Raw genomic sequence first — 15,204 nt, 5'->3', positions numbered from 1 at the left:
CACGGAGACATATGCGGTGGCACAGTGGAGGTCAAATTATTGGCAGGCCAGCCAAAGGATTGCATCCTTCAGCTTATTTCAGTATCCAAATAAAAAAAAAAGCGAGAGTGAGGGGGCCCTGGGTGGAGGTCTAGACGCCAACACTCAGTGCACCCGTTCTGTGATGAAACATTAGGACAGGTCTGGTGGCGCCACCCAGGATTTGAACCAAATTGTGAGAAAGGCAACCAATTGCAAACCTTCTGAGACCTCTGGAAGGCCCACAAGCCATAGGTTGTTCCGGCGGAAGCAGCCCTCTGCATCTTCTACCCTTTGTTCCAGTATGTCCATTAATGTTCACAAATGTTTGAGTTCCTTTAGCACTGGGTTCAGTTTGTCATCAAGTGTAGAGATGCAGTGCTGTGCCTCAATCGTACGTTTAGAAAGATTCTTCAGGTCTTGCCTTAGTAAGGAGAGCTCAGTGCCCACCACCTCAATCTTTTCATTTAAGAGTTTATGGGAATCCATGATCACCTACAAAGCTGTGGCCTGGGTGATGGGCCAAATCATCTGATAACATCGTCCCGCCAGCCCTGGCGACAGCAGGTGCATGCTTAGTAAACCTGTCCATTTTCACCTGTCCGCCGCACCAAGGTCCTCACTCATGTATATTAAGGCAAGCCAGTGCCTCCCCAGTGGCCAACATACAGCTTTGGAGGAGTCGCCCACTGTCAACACCCCCACAGACATTCATGCATACTTTTGCTTTCACAAACACTTGCAGATGGGTATTCTCTGACAAAGCTCGCTGTGGCCGTAACTCAGTCTTCTCCAGGACGTATCATGGTCCAAGGACTGGTCACCATTTTGAATTAAGTCAGCTTGCTTCAGAAAAGCAACAATTTTAGCACATCGACATACAGACGTACTTTCTTTCATACCTCCTTTTGGATTACACAAGGAGGAGGTTGGCCGGTGTGTTTGTCTTCATTTGAGAGCTGCCCGCATACCATAAAGGAATGAACAGTGTGGATCTACTTGGAACCGATCTAGTGTTGAGACTCTCCGATATAGCCTTGCGAAAGTCCCATGTTCGGGGCGAAACAAATATTGGTTGAAATATCGACGCTACTTTGGCCTTGCCAAATCCCCACTGTGCAGATTCGCCAAGCCCAGGATCGAGCAGGCCGCCCGCGGCCCGTTTGGGCGATGTACCCTGCCATGGGCTCAGCAGCTGCCTGTCGAGATCTCCAGCTGTCTTAGAGTAGTCCCATCCCAAAGGAACTTCTTGGGGGCGATGTGCAGTGCTGTTGCTCGGCGGCCAGCACTGCGGTGCCCAGGATTCCACAGCAGCCCTTAGGCCACTACTGCCTCCCTCTCACTGTCTGACCCTTTGGTTGCCGCACTTTCTTGTATGGCGCTTTCAGTTGTAGCACTGCTTAACCCTTTCAATTCCCAGAGATGGCAGTCTCGGGGCGATCCAAGTCCCTGCATCGGCCCATCCGCAGCTTGTTTCAGGCTTCCAGCCTCTCTATGATCTTTGCCTAGCCTTGACTTCCAAGGCACCTCCGGACCACAGCAACAACACAGAAATGTGGTAATAAAGGGTGGTCCACTTTTGGCCATTGGCTAGAAGTGACCCAAGTTTTCTATCACAACTATGGTAAAAAGTTCCTTTTGTGACCCATACTTTGACGTTTGCAGGGCATTCTCAGTAAGAAAACATGCTGGGATACATGGAAACCACATCATCCTGACTTCCCTGTGGTCGCTAAGTTTCAGAAATACCCTGGGTTGGTAGGGTTCCTAGGTTGACAGCTGACCCAGGTCCTGAATAGTGCAGCCGTTCAACATGGCAAGAGAGGAAATTGAGATTGGGTTTGGGGTTAACACCAAAACTGTTAATGGGTGGGGCATGGTCCAATTACAGGGTGGACTGCCCCCACTTTATTTCCCTGTCACTAGTAGTCTTTCTTCCCTCGTTTGTAGCAGATTGAGGGTAAAACCCCCTGAATCATTCCTTTTTGGGGCAGTAAGAATGTTGGGACTGTTATGGGGTTGGGGCACAGCTCTATGCCAGGGGACCCACCACACTCCCATTTTATTTTTTCAAATTATAGTTATTCTCTAGCACTAGAGGGCTTTCTGCTCCCCAGTCGGGAGATTGGGGCCATTTGGTGTAAACTCCCCCAATTTTCCCACCAGGGATACGGAAAGATGACTTGCCTATGCCAAGATTGCTTGCCCCTTCTTCAAAAAATTAATTCCTTGTGCCTAGTGGATGGATAGCTGCTTGGGGGTATATCTAAACCCCCAAGCATGGATCAAACTGAAAGTATTCTGTGTCCACCGCTTTCACTCTCATTGCATGATGCAGTGGCGTAACACAGTTGGAAAAAAATATTTAGTAAAAAATAAGCTCTTGTCTAGCGCTGCAAGGTATTTAAAAAAATAGAATTCTCAAGAGTGCAATAATTTTCTGCCTCTACATGGTGGGAGAGGTGTTCACATCCTCAGCGTTTTAAAGTTAATGCAGAGGATGTGAACTTCTCATCATCTTCAGTGAAGAGGTTAAAAATGACACAAATTGTTAAAAAAGTACGCAGCTACTTTATCCGGAGTTTTACATATGCCATACATGGATTTTTAAAACCTGTTTGGATGACTTTGAAGAAAGCCCTCCAGTGTCAATGAGATGCATGGGCTTGTATTGTGACAAACGTAAGGTAAAGAAAGATGTTAATCCAATTCTGCACTCCATGAATCTTGACGGGCATTATACACCAAAAAAGCTACAGGGAGAAGGATATCGTTATGGTGAGGCCCTATATGGGGACATTCCACCCTTCTAATTACCCATAGTTCCCCTAACTGGTTAGACTGCTCATCAGCAGACATCAGGCTGATAAACAATCCGATATCAGGGCTAGGAATATAAACTAAAAATCATTTGTTTATTTGCAGTAAGAATATGGGTTTGACCCCTTTTTAAATAAGGGAGTACCATTACCTGAAACCCTACTTGGAGCTTGTCTTGAAATCTTGCTTTCTTAATCTCCCCACGTCGCCCATCTAGATCTACATAAGGCCTATGACAAGATGAAGAGAGTGATATCAGGCTGCAACAGTCAATGATTCATTGTACTCAAACCCTATTGGTTGGGCACTCAAATGACAGGACTGATTGTTGATGGAGGATAATGGTTCTCCAGGGATCTAATGACAAGGGACTCTGGGAAGCCTAGTTGGAATTCATTTTATATTAAAAATGCATACCTCGCTGAAATGGGAATGTAGCAACAGGCATCCAAAGCAAACATAAGATTATGGACAGAACACTGATACTTTTCTGATACTCACCCCCAGTCACAGATCTGGGTTGAATCCATCATTGTTCTTTAGCTCACTTCGCCACAACAGTTCAGACCCAGCTATATGCAAATCAGTTTTGACCATGTGCCTCTTGGGAACAGTCAAGCCCGAACTGCCAAGCCAGGTCTTCCCTGGACCCGATATAAGCATCCTGGGACCGGTTTCGGGGTAACACCCCTCATCAGCCAGGCTAGCTTGAATCCAGTGTTAAAGTGAGCAGGGGACCCACGCCTGGGCATACCCTGCTAACTTAGGGCGAACAAAGCAAACACAAGGAGATGATGGACAGAGCACTGAAACCTTTCAGACACTCACTCCCAGTCACTGATCTGGGTTGAATCCATCATTGTGCTTTAGCTCACTTCGCCACCCCAGTTCAGACCCAGCTATATGCAAATCAGTCTTGACCCAGTGCCTCTTGGGAACAGGTATCCCTCCATTTAACTTTGGGCTGTTGTATCTCGATACAGCCATTTGACCGTAAAAATGTAATTGTGCCCCAATCCTGCCCCTCATTTATCCTAAAGAGGTGACCCATTTAGTGCGGTGAAAGGCCTTCTCCGCAGCCAGTGCCTCATCTGGACTGTCCCAGGTAAGCCACAGGAGTTGTCCCAAGGTCCTGGTCATTAACTGGTTCCTGGGGGGAGTAGCTGGGGACAAAGCCAACCTGAGCATAGTGGACTAGAGAAGGGGTGAACCCTCTTTAGCCTTCTGGCTGAATTTTTCACCAAAATTGTAGCAACCACATTAATTAAAGAGATAAGATGGAAGTTGCTCTAATCTAGAGGTTTGTTAAGCTCCCTTAGAATAGGCAATATAAGAGCCTTGTTAGAGTAGAGATTTGATCCACAAAGCAATGAGTCTGCCTCCTTAAGAGTCACAAACAACATGGGGGCTAGTATTTCCTTGCTGGTTTTGTAAAAGTACCCTGGAAATCCTACTTTTCCAGGGAATCGACATATGAGGAGGGTTGAGCTCACCTCCGAGGTTTCCTCCAGTGTTATTTCTCCCTCCAGCTGTTGTCGACCCCCTGGGCTGTGAAGGGAGAAGAAGTGGGGCTAACAACCCATCTTCAGCAAGATTTGTATCAGGAACTGGGAGCTATAAATGTCCTCATAATACAAGGCAAAGGCTTTCGAAATGTCCATGGGTTGTGTCAGTGGTTGGCATGAATGGTCATAGATGGCTACAGTGGTAACTAAGGAGACCCTTTGTCCCTACTATTAGGTTAACCATCTCCGGCACTCTCACCTCATATTTTCTTTGCCTCAGTTTGACCAGCACACGTTCTGCTATTATAGTAAAGAAAATATTCAGTGCAGTCTTCTCAGCTGTGCTGAAGACATTGATGCCTTAGTATCTTCCCTCTACAAATGAAGATGGGTCCAAAGCTATTTCTTTACATCTAGCTAGCTGTATGTTGTGTCCTTCGTGCCTCATGGAGAAGGTGGAGGAAGAGGGCATAGCCCACAGAATGCCCAATGTATTCTGTAGATTGTTACAAGAGACCGCCATGCATGGCAATGGGTGTCACATGGCAGCAGCGCCTTCAAAAGCAGGAAGTAGCTTATATGCGAGGATGTCATATGCGTTGTACAGTAACATAAAGCACACATCCAGTAAGCTTTATCTGTCCTCCTATGAGCAAAGAAACTTGATTTAAGTGGGAGCGGCTGTAATCGACAGTCTGGATCTCTATTCTAAGGGCAGATGTCCCAAGGCTCTGTGATTGTTTCAAAAGGAAATAAAGTATCTGGGGAATTGGGCAGCCTGCTGCAAAAGGACCATGCTTATGCCAGTGGGTGAGTGTTGAAAGAATATCTCGACTCTAAGCGAGGTGACATTCCATGGTAGGTATCCAAGTGAGATAACACAAGTACAGGCTCCTGTGATCTAGGGAAATACAAGCCCCTCCACCACAAACCCAGGGAAACCGAGATCCTATAAAGGATTGGTTGGACATGTGTAGGGTTGCACTGCAGTTGAATTGACGTCCAACAGTATAACAGTTTCACTGTGTGTGAGAAAGAATAGCATGAAAAGCAACAAGATAGGTTACAACTGTTAACATGCAAAAGGTCTATGCCAGGTAAGCTAAGTATATCAAATATTCCCTGGGGGATCAGAACCTAGACATAGGTAAGTTGCTGGCAAAGGATGAGTGTCAGTGACATACCTCAAAACAAGTTAATGTCAGTGATGCTGACCTGAAGAACCATAACTGTTTTCAAGCAATTTATTTTTGAATAACGATCAGGTCTTTTCCCAATCCTTCTGCATTTAATCACCAGTCTTGTGCAGGCTGTTTCTGTGTGAGCACCAGCAGCCTGACTTCGATTACGCCACCCTGTACCAGAAGGATGCCTATGGAGGAATCATTATAGGATATCCAGGAACCTTTCAAGATTAGCAAGTTTACCGTATTTAGTTTTTCTTTGGTCATTTGGAACGATCATCATGGCTGGTTGAAAGAAGCTTTATTTGATGTCCCAGCAATTGAGAGGGTGCAGAGCGAGAACGCGTCTTTGTGTTGCACTGGTGTCCACTGGAAAAAACACTTTGTGCAGCCAGGAATCAGAAAGATCACATGCCAAAAAGCCATGGGGCCTTTCTTCCTCCCATTCCAGGATACCATAGAGTCTGACAATATTGCAGCAAGAATGACTTTAGACCTACAAACCATGACTAATGCATTTTCTAAATATTATAAAATAATGTTTCTTAGATGTTTGTCAGCATCACTAAATATCATCCTATGTTTCCCTTTATGCACATAAAATGTATTGATTATCCTATCATTTTGATATGCTATACAATAGACATCATCAATGGATTTGGCCTTGCAGGTAAAAATAGTTTGGAACCTTAAGTTTGACTTGCTATGTTGTTCCTTCCTTCTCAGAATTTATCCAGTAAACTGGCACAGATAACGTGCCACGGAAATCTGTGCCACAGCTTCCAGTCCTTCAATACCTGTTACACAGACACCGGACTCTGGGGATTATACATGGTGTGTGAGCCAAATACCGTTGAAGACATGATGCACTTTGTTCAAAAAGAGTGGTAAGAAAGTATTTATAGGTCTGCTAAAAACAGTCTGGTTTGTGTGTAATTAATGAAATGTAGCCCCAATTAAAATAAAGAGTGTGTATATTGTATTATTTGGATATAGTTACTATTTTCTATAATAAAACTCAGTTTTGCAGCTGTATGTATGTGTTTTTTTAAAGTTGGGGAAATATATTGGCTTTTCAGGTAGTTAAACCTTTATTGGAAGCATGCTTCAGAAGGTTTGTGCCTGAAGCTATAAGGTACAACACAAGATATTAGATAGCTTTTTTTTCTTTATCGCCACAACAGGGGATGGCAAGACTAGTTTTGCATAAAAGTGCATTTATTTTTGTCTGAAGATCTAGAACACCAAGTATCTTGGCTAAGACATGCTTATATTTTTTTTTAAATGTATTTATTGGATCTGAAATCCTTGCTCTGGTAACCCCTCGCCCCCAATCCCATTGTCTGCCTTCCAGCCTGGCCTTAGGATGCAGCACACTTTACCAATGCTAAACAGTGCTTATGTTCCTTTCTTTTGAACATGGTAACATTTGCTTACACCTAATTGACATATCTAGTTTACTTGTAAGTCCCTAGTAAACTGGTACTACATGTGCCCAGATCTGTAAATTAAAGGCTACTAGTGGGCCTGCAGCACTTATTGTGCTACCCATTTAAGCAACCCTTTACACATGTCTATAGGCCTGCGAGTGCATACTGTGGGTTACAGTTTTAAACTGCCATTTTAACCTGGCGAGATAAACCTGCTTTTCTATTACATATACGTCGCCCTTAGGGTACGCCCTAAACAGCCCAAAGGGCAGGGTGCAATGTATTTAAAAATTTAACCATGTACTTTTAAGTATTATATGTCCTTGTAGTGAAAAACTCCTACATTTGTTTTTATCTACTGTGAGGCCTACCTTTCCCATAGGATAACACTGGATTACATTTAATAAGTGATACTTCTCACTTGGGAGCAGATTAAAATGTCATGTTTGATGTCTGAAAAATCCTCTTTAATTTAAAGTTACAGTTTTGAAAATGCCATTTTTAGAACGTTGACATTTTCCTGCCCTATTTGGTGACCACAGCCTCTCAGGCAGCCACACAATAGAGAGATTAGGTGTTCCTGGATCCGCCATCAAATGGTGGGATGGGGAAAGAGCAGGATACAGCCCACTTGCAACTAAATAGGCTGTGCCCTGCCTGCACATGAAGGGCTTTTCACCTCTGTATTGCTCCTGCAGCCAGCTTAGAGCCAGGGCAGGTGGAGGGAGGAAACTTTTTCAATGGGAAACTTCCAAAACCTTCTATTTCAAAGTGGGCACCAGGTATAAATATTGGACCCTCAGACCCAACTCTCCAGTACACTCCTGGACCTGTGGATGCTACAAAAGGAAGACTGCTGTGCTGTTTTTCTGCAGAAGAAGTGCCACTCTGCTCTGCTACTCTGGGGCCTGCTGCCCTATTAGCTGAAAAGGAAGACTGGACCTGTACCCTTCATGCCAGGCTGAAGTAACTTCAAAGGTCAGTCAGCTGTTTTGAGGTGCAGGGACATAACACGCTCCAGAAGCTCCCTTCAATTGACCTGCTCCCTGACCTGCAACTAGGCCTGCTCAAGCCCTACTGGCCTCTACTGAAGTAGGTACCTGACCCCCAAGTGGTGACCTTCAGTTTCTGGACCCTTAGTGTGGCTCGGAGTGCCTGACCCCCAAGTGGTGCACCTCGGGTCCTGTACCCTGGTGTGGCCTCAGTTGAGTTCTCCTGAAGTTTTGAGTTCTTTGCAAACGTACCCGTTTGCTCCAAGACCTTGGAGTCTGTCGCCTGGAGAAGTTCCGGTGAACCATACTGTTCACACCACAGTGGTCGCCAACGAGGCCCGTAAGCTCGAGATTTTCACATTGCGATACAGTATTGACAGCTCGCGGTGACCGCTGATGCGAAGCTCCAGTATGACTGTACGCAATTTCTGAGCGATCTTTGTGCTACAGCAATGACCATCCGCGATACTCATCTTGCTCCTTGTGGCCCCTTCCACCACAAACGGAACTCTTCATGCTGGACTTTGAAGGTTACCTTGATGGTCTCTGTATCCGGCCTGCGCTCCATCATCGATGCCTGAACTTATGACTTTCACCCGGCCTCACATGGCCAGATTACCAAGAGTGGAGCTTTGTGCTTTTAGGTGTTTTACTTACCTGAAACCTTAAAATTGCATGTCTACGGTTCTGCCGATTGGATTTTTGTTGTTATGGTGTCAAGTTATTTAATATAATCCAAGTTATACCTGACTGGTTTTGTGCCAAGCTACCAGAGGGTTAAGCACTGGTTAATTTGGGGTTTGCTTGTGACTTCACCCTGACAGAAATTATGGTTGCTGCTTGAGTAGGGTTTCACACCCCTCAATCAGTAACTTAATTTCCAACATTGGTGTTCAGCGGGGAGATGAGGATCTACTTATGCACAGTGCCCTAAAGTGATTTTGATTTGCACTAAAATCCCAGATAAATTATTTGATTCTAATTCGAGTTTATTAAAATTCTCCTTGATTGGCCCTTTTTTGCTTTTCCAAATTGACTTTCATTCTAGCTGACTGTCTGTGACCATACCCTTGGAAATGGAATTCGAGCTCATCATCCCGAAGGGCTGCACTGTGGCTGAGCTCAAGCAGTTCTGTAAGGAAAAGGGACTGCCAACCAAGAAAGACACCAAGAATTTGGAACTTCAGAAAACCCTGATGGCCTGGTTAGAGGTCCAGCAACAGAGGATGAAGATGAGGAGGATGGCATTGCCTTACCCAACGTACGGCTATACTACTGGGCATCTCAGCTAACTGTAATCAATCAGTGACTGCATGCTCCACAGGACGAACCAGCGCTACGTATGGACAGGCACACACTGGGCACGAATGGTCTACTGGGTGCTCTAAAAGACAAAACAGAACACATTAATAGGACCCGTGGCCCACACGGTGCAGGTCTGTTTTGCAGCGCAACATGCGCTGTGATGGGAGGGGGTGATAACTCCGCACACGCCGCTGTGGGACTTCCCCTGTCTCGGCAAGCTACGCAAGAGCAAGGACTTTACAAAATGGGACCTTATAGCCATTTCCAATGTGGGCGACTTATGGAACAAGCATTTACAATGCAACGGTTTCCCTTTTGCAAAAGTTAGAGCTATTGGCATTGTAAATGACAAAATTTGTATTTATGTGTTGGTTTTGAAAACAGATAAATAAATGGCATTGCCATTTACAATGCCAATAGCTTAATCTCTCGCAAATGCCAAACACACACACCCACAGAGAGCCCCCCACACAGAGCCCCCCACACACACAGAGCCCCCCCACACACCCACACAGAGGCCCCCACACAGAGCCCCCCACACACTGCGAGCCCCCTCCCTCACACTGCGAGCCCCCCCCCACACCCAAGTTGGAGGGGTGTAGTTGGAGGGGTGTAGTTGGAGGGGTGTAGTTGGAGGGGTGTAGTTGGAGGGTTGTAGTTGGAGGGTTGGAGAGTTGGAGGGGTGGTGTTGGTTGGTGGGGTGGAGTTGGTTGGTGGGGTGGAGTTGGTTGGAGGGGTGGAGAGTTGGAGAGGTGGAGGGGTGGAGAGTTGGAGGGGTGGAGTTGGGACCTCAAAATCTTTCTAGCTATGAAGCACATTATCCTGGGTAAAGCGATTCTGTTATTTTCCTGACCTCTGCTGGTCGTTTTTTATCAAGACAGTTAAATAGAGGCAGTTGCTAGGAAAAAGGTTGTCCCTAAACAAAAGGGGGAGCAGACTAGTCCAGTGTTTAATGCTCCAAAGCCCACACAAAGTGGGACACCCCCGCGCCACACGGCCACCAGCTGCTGCGTGTGCCCCTTGCCTGCCCTCTGCCTCGCTGCTGCCTCGTTGCCGGCTGCCGGCTGCCTCCGCTGCTGTAGTTTTGCATTGTTTTGTTTTGTCGGTAATTTGTGCTTGTTGTTGATTTCACCGTGTTGTAGTTTTGCACTGTTTTGTCGGTAATTTGTGCTTGTCGGCGACTTTACCGTAGTGCCTGTGCTTTGTGTTCCTTCCTTGTTGTCCGCCTACCTCGCCGCCCTCCGCCCTCCCTTCCCGCCACCGCCGCTTTGCCCCGCCCCTTTTTCTTTTCTGTACCCTCCCCGCTCCCGCCTCCCGCCTCCCAGCTGCTCCGCCCACCCGCGCACTTGGCCTTAAATGGCGACCGTGCGACGCAGGTGAGTGTGACCCACTTGTGGGACACCCCCGCGCCGCACGGCCACCAGCTGCTGCGTGTGCCCCTTGCCTGCCCTCTGCCTCGCTGCTGCCTCGTTGCCGGCTGCCGGCTGCCTCCGCTGCTGTAGTTTTGCATTGTTTTGTTTTGTCGGTAATTTGTGCTTGTTGTTGATTTCACCGTGTTGTAGTTTTGCACTGTTTTGTCGGTAATTTGTGCTTGTCGGCGACTTTACCGTAGTGCCTGTGCTTTGTGTTCCTTCCTTGTTGTCCGCCTACCTCGCCGCCCTCCGCCCTCCCTTCCCGCCACCGCCGCTTTGCCCCGCCCCTTTTTCTTTTCTGTACCCTCCCCGCTCCCGCCTCCCAGCTGCTCCGCCCACCCGCGCACTTCGCCTTAAATGGCGACCGTGCGAACGCGCAGCGGTCACGCCGATTGTGCGCCGAAGGCGCGCCAAAGGTAAGCCCGTCTGCGCCCGTCCGCGACCAGCGCCAGGACCCCTGGCCCACGAAGACCCAGACCGACCCGCCTGACATACTCCGCCACCACCCTCAACGCACTCAACACCGGCCGACTCCCAGAATGCCATCAAGCCACCCCACGACGCACCCACGGACCATTCAGCTGCCACACCTGCAAGTTCTCCTGCACCCGGACCAGCCTCGCACCAGCACCCGCCAAGTCGAACACCAGCAGCACCCACCTCAAGTGCATCCTGCTCAACACCCGCTCCGTCCACAGACACGCCATCGAACTCTGGAACCTTCTAGACGCCACAGCCCCTGACGTTGCCTTCCTCACGGAGACCTGGATGAACGCCTCTTCAGCTCCCGACATCGCCATCGCCATCCCAGAGGGCTACAAGATCGTCCGGAGGGACCGAAACGCCAACCAGATGGGAGGAGGCATCGCCATCATCCACAGGAACACCATCCGTCTCACGACCAGCACCGACAACACCCTGACCAGCGCCGAACACCTGCATTTCCAGATCCACACCAACCCGAACACCACCCTCAGAGGCACCCTGATCTACCGACCCCCTGGACCACGCACACAATTCAGTGAGGACATCGCCGACTTCGTCAGCCCGCACGCCCTCCCCTCCGCCGACTACATCCTCCTGGGAGACCTCAACTTCCACCTGGAGAACAACAACGACCGCAACACCAGCACCCTGCTCGACAACCTCGCCAACCTTGGACTCAAGCAACTGGTGTTCACCCCCACCCACCTCGCCGGACACACACTCGACGCAGTCTTCTCTTCCTGCACAGACATCGACTTCAGCCACGCCACAGAGCTTCAATGGACGGACCACAGCTGCGTCCACTTCACCTTCAAGAAAACGACGACCCACCAACACCAGCATCAGACCGCCCGCAGAAGCTGGAACAAGATCACAGCAGACCAGCTCGCCACCTCCCTGAGCCAGCACCCTCCTGCCAGCTCCGCGAACCCCAGCCAGGCCGCCAACAACCTCACGAAGTGGATCAGCAACTGCGCGGACGAACTCGCCCCACTGAGGACCCCGCCTAGCAGACCCGGCAGCAAGAAGGCCCCATGGTTCACCGACGAACTCAAGAGCTCCAAGAAGAACTGCCGAGCCCTCGAGAAAGTCTGGAGAAGGGAACCTACACCGGACAACAGGACCTCCTTCAAACTTGCCACCCGGAAACACCACCAGCTGATCCGCGCCGCCAAGAAAACAGCATTCAAGGACCGGTTGGACAACAACGCACACAACTGCAAGGAACTCTTCAACATCGTGAAGGAGCTTTCCAACCCCAGCGCAGGAAACGACGACATCACCCCATCGCAAGACCTCTGCAACTCCCTCGCTTCTTACTTCCACAACAAGATCGCGGACATGCACAACAGCTTCAACAACCAACCAACGCACACCATGGCCGAACAACCACCCCCCACCACCACCCTCCACGCCTGGACCCCGATCAGCACCGAAGACACCATCCGCACGATGAACTCCATCCACTCCGGATCTCCGACCGACCCCTGCCCTCACCCGACCCCTGCCCTCACCACGTCTTCAACAAGGCCGACGCTGTCATCGCACCCCACCTGCGAGACATCATCAACACATCCTTCGACACCGCCACCTTCCCTGAGAGCCGGAAGCACGCGGAACTCAGCGCTCTACTCAAGAAACCAACAGCGGACCCCACCGACCTCAAGAACTACCGCCCCATCTCGCTCCTCCCGTTTCCAGCCAAAGTCATCGAGAAGACCGCCAACAAGCAGATGGCCGCCTTCCTCGAGACGAACGGATCCCTCGACCCCTCACAGTCCGGCTTCCGAGCCAATCACAGCACCGAGACCGCCCTCATCGCCGCCACCGATGACATCCGAGCCCTGATGGACAAGGGAGAAACAGCGGCCCTCATCCTCCTAGACCTCTCTGCGGCATTCGACACGGTCTGCCACCGCACCCTAGTACGGCGCCTCAGCAACATCGGAATCCAGGACAAGGCGCTGGAATGGATCGTCTCCTTCCTCGACGGAAGAACACAGAGAGTCCGCCTACCACCGTACAAGTCAGAGGCCTCCGAAGTCATCTGCGGCGTCCCTCAAGGATCATCTCTCAGCCCCACCCTCTTCAACGTCTACATGAGCCCCCTCGCGGCCATCGTACGCAAACACAACCTCAGCATAATCTCCTACGCCGACGACACCCAGCTGATCCTCTCCCTGACCAACGACCCCGCCAGAGCCAACCTTCACGAAGGGATGAAAGAGGTAGCCGAATGGATGACGACCAGCCGCCTGAAACTGAACTCGGACAAGACGGAGGTCCTCATCCTGGGCTCCTCACCCTCCGCCTGGGACGACTCCTGGTGGCCTCCCGCCCTGGGCACCGCACCCAAACCGACAGACCATGCACGCAACCTGGGCTTCATCCTGGACTCCTCCCTCTCCATGACCAGGCAAGTCAACAACGTCTCCTCGGCGTGCTTCAACATCCTACGCATGCTACGGAAGATCTTCTGGTGGATCCCCACCGAGACCAGGAAGACCGTCACCCAGGCCCTCGTCACCAGCCGACTGGACTACGGCAACGCCCTCTACGCCGGTACCACCGCCAAGCTCCAGAAGAGACTCCAGCGGATCCAGAACGCCTCAGCCAGACTCATCCTCGACATCCCTCGAACCAGCCACATCTCCGGACATCTGAGAGACCTTCACTGGCTCCCCGTCAACAAAAGAATCACCTTCCGCCTCCTCACCCACGCACACAAAGCCCTACACGACCAAGGACCGAGCTACCTCAACATCCGAGTCAACTTCTACGCTCCCAAACGACACCTCCGATCAGCCAACCACGCCCTCGCCGCCGTCCCCCGCATCCGTAGAGCGACTACTGGAGGAAGGTCCTTCTCCTACCTGGCCGCCAAGACCTGGAACTCCCTCCCTCCCGACCTGCGCCTGACCCAGGACCACCTCTCCTTCAGGAAGAAGCTGAAGACCTGGCTGTTCGAGCAGTAGAGACACTTCCCCCCCCCCCCCCCCCCCCGCGCCTTGAGACCCTACGGGTATGTAGCGCGCTCTATAAATGTCACTGATTGATTGATTGAAAGTACATACAACAGTTCTTCCAGACAGTGCAAGTGCTGTCTAGGCTCGACTTAAAAATGTGTGCAGGAGGGTTGGTTGGCTGTGGAGCATGGTAATGTCTGGTAGTCCTGTCTACCCCCTCACCCCCCAAATGATTTCATTTCCAACTATTTTTTTTCTGAAGAGCAAAGAATGGCCAAAGGTGTAGGGATGTGGGGTGGTGACAACACATGGAGGATTCTTCTTTAATATATAGGACAAATAAAAAGAGATGAGGGTAATGAGAGAGGTTAAGGAACTCCATGGTGTGCATGGCTGCCCAATGATATTTCCTGATGCACAGTCGATCAATGGTATCACTTTTGGAGTGAGAGCTAATATGGGCCATACATAATTTGAAAGTGTAATTAGAGTAGCAGTGATCATGTTTTCCACCTCTGGGTTCGTGGTTACAGGATGGTGACTTTGAGCTTTGCTCCCATTGTCTGTGATGTCCCGTTCATAGCCTTGGTGAAACATAGCCCCGATAATGATAGTTACCTATCTATAATTCTGTATATATTTTTCTATTAATCCTCCCCCAGAGTGCTAGGTTGTGGGAAGCATGGGAACTGTAAAACAGATGGCAAGATGGCTTGCAAATAAATGGTAAGTCAGTTTAGCATGGATGCTCACACGGGGTCCTTTGAAGCATAATCAATGACTGGGTTCGAGACTGGCCTTAGTTCTGAGTTCATATTGATGAACTTAACGTAATCTCTGCTTTGTTCTAGCTTATCTTCTTTCCCCATAGGAGTGCAGACCATTCATTGGATACTTTTGGATTTTCTGTTTTGTTTGGGGGGTTGGACGGATTTAAAATATTTGATCAATAAAAATATTAGTAGTTGGGTACAAAACTGCGACCAGAATGTATACACAAGCGAAATCCTCAAGCGTCCAGCTAAAGTTACGATCCTGAAACCAACAGTTGTAATTGGACATTGGGCCAGTCTGCAAATACCACCA

General features: G+C 49.4%; 1 protein-coding gene across 1 annotated transcript in view; it reads left to right on the top strand.

The window, feature by feature from the left end:
* PMPCB (peptidase, mitochondrial processing subunit beta) overlaps window positions 1-15,204 on the top strand; it is a 169,107-nt gene that overhangs the window by 96,930 nt on the left and 56,973 nt on the right. Inside the window, exon 9 of the mRNA XM_086967337.1 lies at window positions 6,254-6,414. Coding sequence (XP_086823463.1) covers window positions 6,254-6,414 — 161 coding nt within the window. The remainder of the gene's footprint in view (window positions 1-6,253; window positions 6,415-15,204) is intronic.

The sequence above is a fragment of the Lissotriton vulgaris genome, chromosome 1_1 (assembly GCF_964263255.1).
Source record: "Lissotriton vulgaris chromosome 1_1, aLisVul1.2, whole genome shotgun sequence".
In the NCBI taxonomy this organism is placed as follows: Eukaryota; Metazoa; Chordata; class Amphibia; order Caudata; family Salamandridae; genus Lissotriton; species Lissotriton vulgaris.
This window is presented reverse-complemented; position numbering and strand designations above follow the sequence as displayed.